Consider the following 2,500-nt stretch of genomic DNA (forward strand, 5'->3'; position numbering starts at 1 on the left):
TTGATGAATGAAAAGGAAATTTCATGTGCTGTGGTAAAGTGTGATAACCTCTCCCTTTCCATTCCATACTCAATCATTCTGAAATTACCTTTTCTCTAACTTCTACTCCCTCAGCACACTGCCCCCCAATGAATGCACTAGTGCTTCAGTGAATGAAAATGTTGAGAGCCTTTTGGATATGTTCTCATGTCCTTGCAGCACATAAAAGCAGAGGTGTAGGTCATAACTAAGGACAGGGCCCTGGGCTATATCTGTACCATCCTTCCTTAAACCACAGACCCAACTGAGCTACACTGAACCACAGGAACAAACAGAAGATGGACAAAAGTCTCACCGCTTTGATAAGCTCAGACTCTAGCTCATGCAGTCTGGTAGAGGAGCCCTCCAGTCTCTGGAGGTCAGACTTGATGGTCTTAAGCTCCTGCTGCTTCTTGGCCTGAATGTCCCTCTTCAGCTCAATGGTTCTCTCCAGGCCCGTTTTCTTATCACGGATCTCGTCGATGCTCTGCTGCTTCTGTGTCTCTTTCTCTTGCATGTTAGCCTAGAGGACAGTTTATCCATTACCAAAGAACACCAAGATACCTCTTTGAATACTGGATACACAAGAACCAACAAGGTTTCTGCAGCAGCAAACAGTGATGGTGACTTCTTAAAAATGTGATAAAGTTTTTTTCATTAATGGTAGTTTACGAATCAGAATTGGATTAAGTAAACTCCAAAGATGGATCATGAAGTACTTAAATGAAATTGAATCAGGAAATAATTGCAGATTCTCAGAGAATCGACAAAATATTGCTCATGTTGTGTATAGACTTCTTTAAGTGTAGAAGACACTTAAAAACGAATAACCATGCTATATCAGTAGCATCTAAGTAAAATCACACACTCAAAGGTCAAGTTACATAAAATGTCTGCACCTACTGACAAATACTAACCATAATCTGTTTGAGGGCCTCAGTCTCGTGGTCCTCTCTCTCTTTGACTTGTGTGTGGAAGCTCTGGAGTTGCCTCTCATTAAAGGGAGTCCTGTCATAGCCCTCCATTTCCAGGTAAGAAGCCAGAGATTTCACCTGAGCATCCCTGTTCTTTATGTGCCCCGTGTGTCTGTCTGCTTCCATCTGGAGACGCCCTGCAATGTGTCAATATGACTTGGTAAACATTGCTGCCAACCACACAGCTGGGTAACGTGACAATACTGCACAAAAGATGCAAGCCAAATAATCTATCAAAGTTTCAACCGCTAGTGAGCACAATAAGTTAACAGCAACCTTCCAGTCTGATTTGTATATGATTATTGGAAAGCTTACATGTGATCTTGCATGTGAGGGTGACCGTATAATTTTAACAAAATGATTATGGCCTGCATAATTATCATAACATTACATTACATATCATTACATTAGCACTATGACAACATTAATATCTTGAATATTATAACTATGAATATCATTCACAGTACATGTACTTATCACCTGATTGCAGAAAGGAGATCAAAATTAATGAGCTATTTGTTAAATCTTCAAGTTCACCACTATGCAAAAGTACATATTTTAGTGAAATAAAACATAACAGGTTTATGGTGAAGATGCCTTATTATTACAGAAATGGGCATAAGCGGGGGAAACGGAAGCCCTGAATGATAGTACATTGTCAAACTATTAAATTAAACATTTTAAATTTAGTTCACCAATTATCAATCCGGTGCTAAAAGCTTTAAATATGCAACTATTTCTATGTTCTAAAATACAAAACACAGGGAGATCAAATGATGAGCATTGTATCTTGCAGCTGTAGCTACCACTACAAGAAAGACTTCAGAAATAATTAGAGAGGAACATGAAGTACCCTGCTCAACGAGCAGGTCTCCTTTGAGGCGGTTCATTCTCTGGCACTCTCGACCTGCCCTCTCCAGGTCCTGCTGACATTCTGTCAGTCTCCTCTCTTTCTCCCTCACAGTGCGCTGGTGGTTCTGATACATCTCTTTTAACTGCTCGTCTGAACCCTGGAATACCTACAAGCATGGACAACAGCAACAAGTGTCAAAGAAAGAAATTAATATTGTCATTGAATTAATGACCATTCAGAGATACAGATATTTAAAAGAAAGATGATTCTGACCAGGGTTGTCCCACAGTATTTGAGTGCAACCACTATATTAAAACATGCGCTGTGTGTAAAGAGGAAAGTGGTCAGATGGCATCATATTAGAAGTTCTGAGCTGAAAATAATTCTAAATTCACAGTGGTCATTAACACTTCTAAACTTACTGTATGTTGTCCATTGTTAAAGTACTTCACCATGTAAATAAGCACTTATAGTCCAAATATCACACTATAAGTTCCAAGATAATTCAATTTGTAAAATACCAACGCTTGCTATATAGAATCACTCCAAGTGTGCTGTATTTAAAAGAAATGCAAGTTAAATTGGTATTTCCAAAGGAAGATCCACACCTTGAAATCAATGATGGCCAAAACAGCAAAGCTGTTTCACATATATA

General features: G+C 38.9%; 1 protein-coding gene across 2 annotated transcripts in view; it reads right to left on the minus strand.

Moving 5' to 3' along the window:
- Window positions 1–2,500, minus strand: part of rad50 (RAD50 homolog, double strand break repair protein) — a 31,523-nt gene that overhangs the window by 19,812 nt on the left and 9,211 nt on the right. For both annotated transcript variants that reach the window (XR_014124931.1, XM_035527416.2), the window contains exons 8-10: window positions 1,846–2,011; window positions 936–1,129; window positions 335–541 (exon numbers count right to left, since the gene is read on the minus strand). Coding sequence is in view for 1 of the 2 variants with exons in the window: in XM_035527416.2 (XP_035383309.2) it covers window positions 335–541; window positions 936–1,129; window positions 1,846–2,011 (567 nt within the window). In the remaining variant the exon portion in view is untranslated. The remainder of the gene's footprint in view (window positions 1–334; window positions 542–935; window positions 1,130–1,845; window positions 2,012–2,500) is intronic.

This window comes from Electrophorus electricus, chromosome 8 (genome assembly GCF_041902795.1).
Source record: "Electrophorus electricus isolate QZ-2024a chromosome 8, ASM4190279v1, whole genome shotgun sequence".
Classification (NCBI taxonomy): Eukaryota; Metazoa; Chordata; class Actinopteri; order Gymnotiformes; family Gymnotidae; genus Electrophorus; species Electrophorus electricus.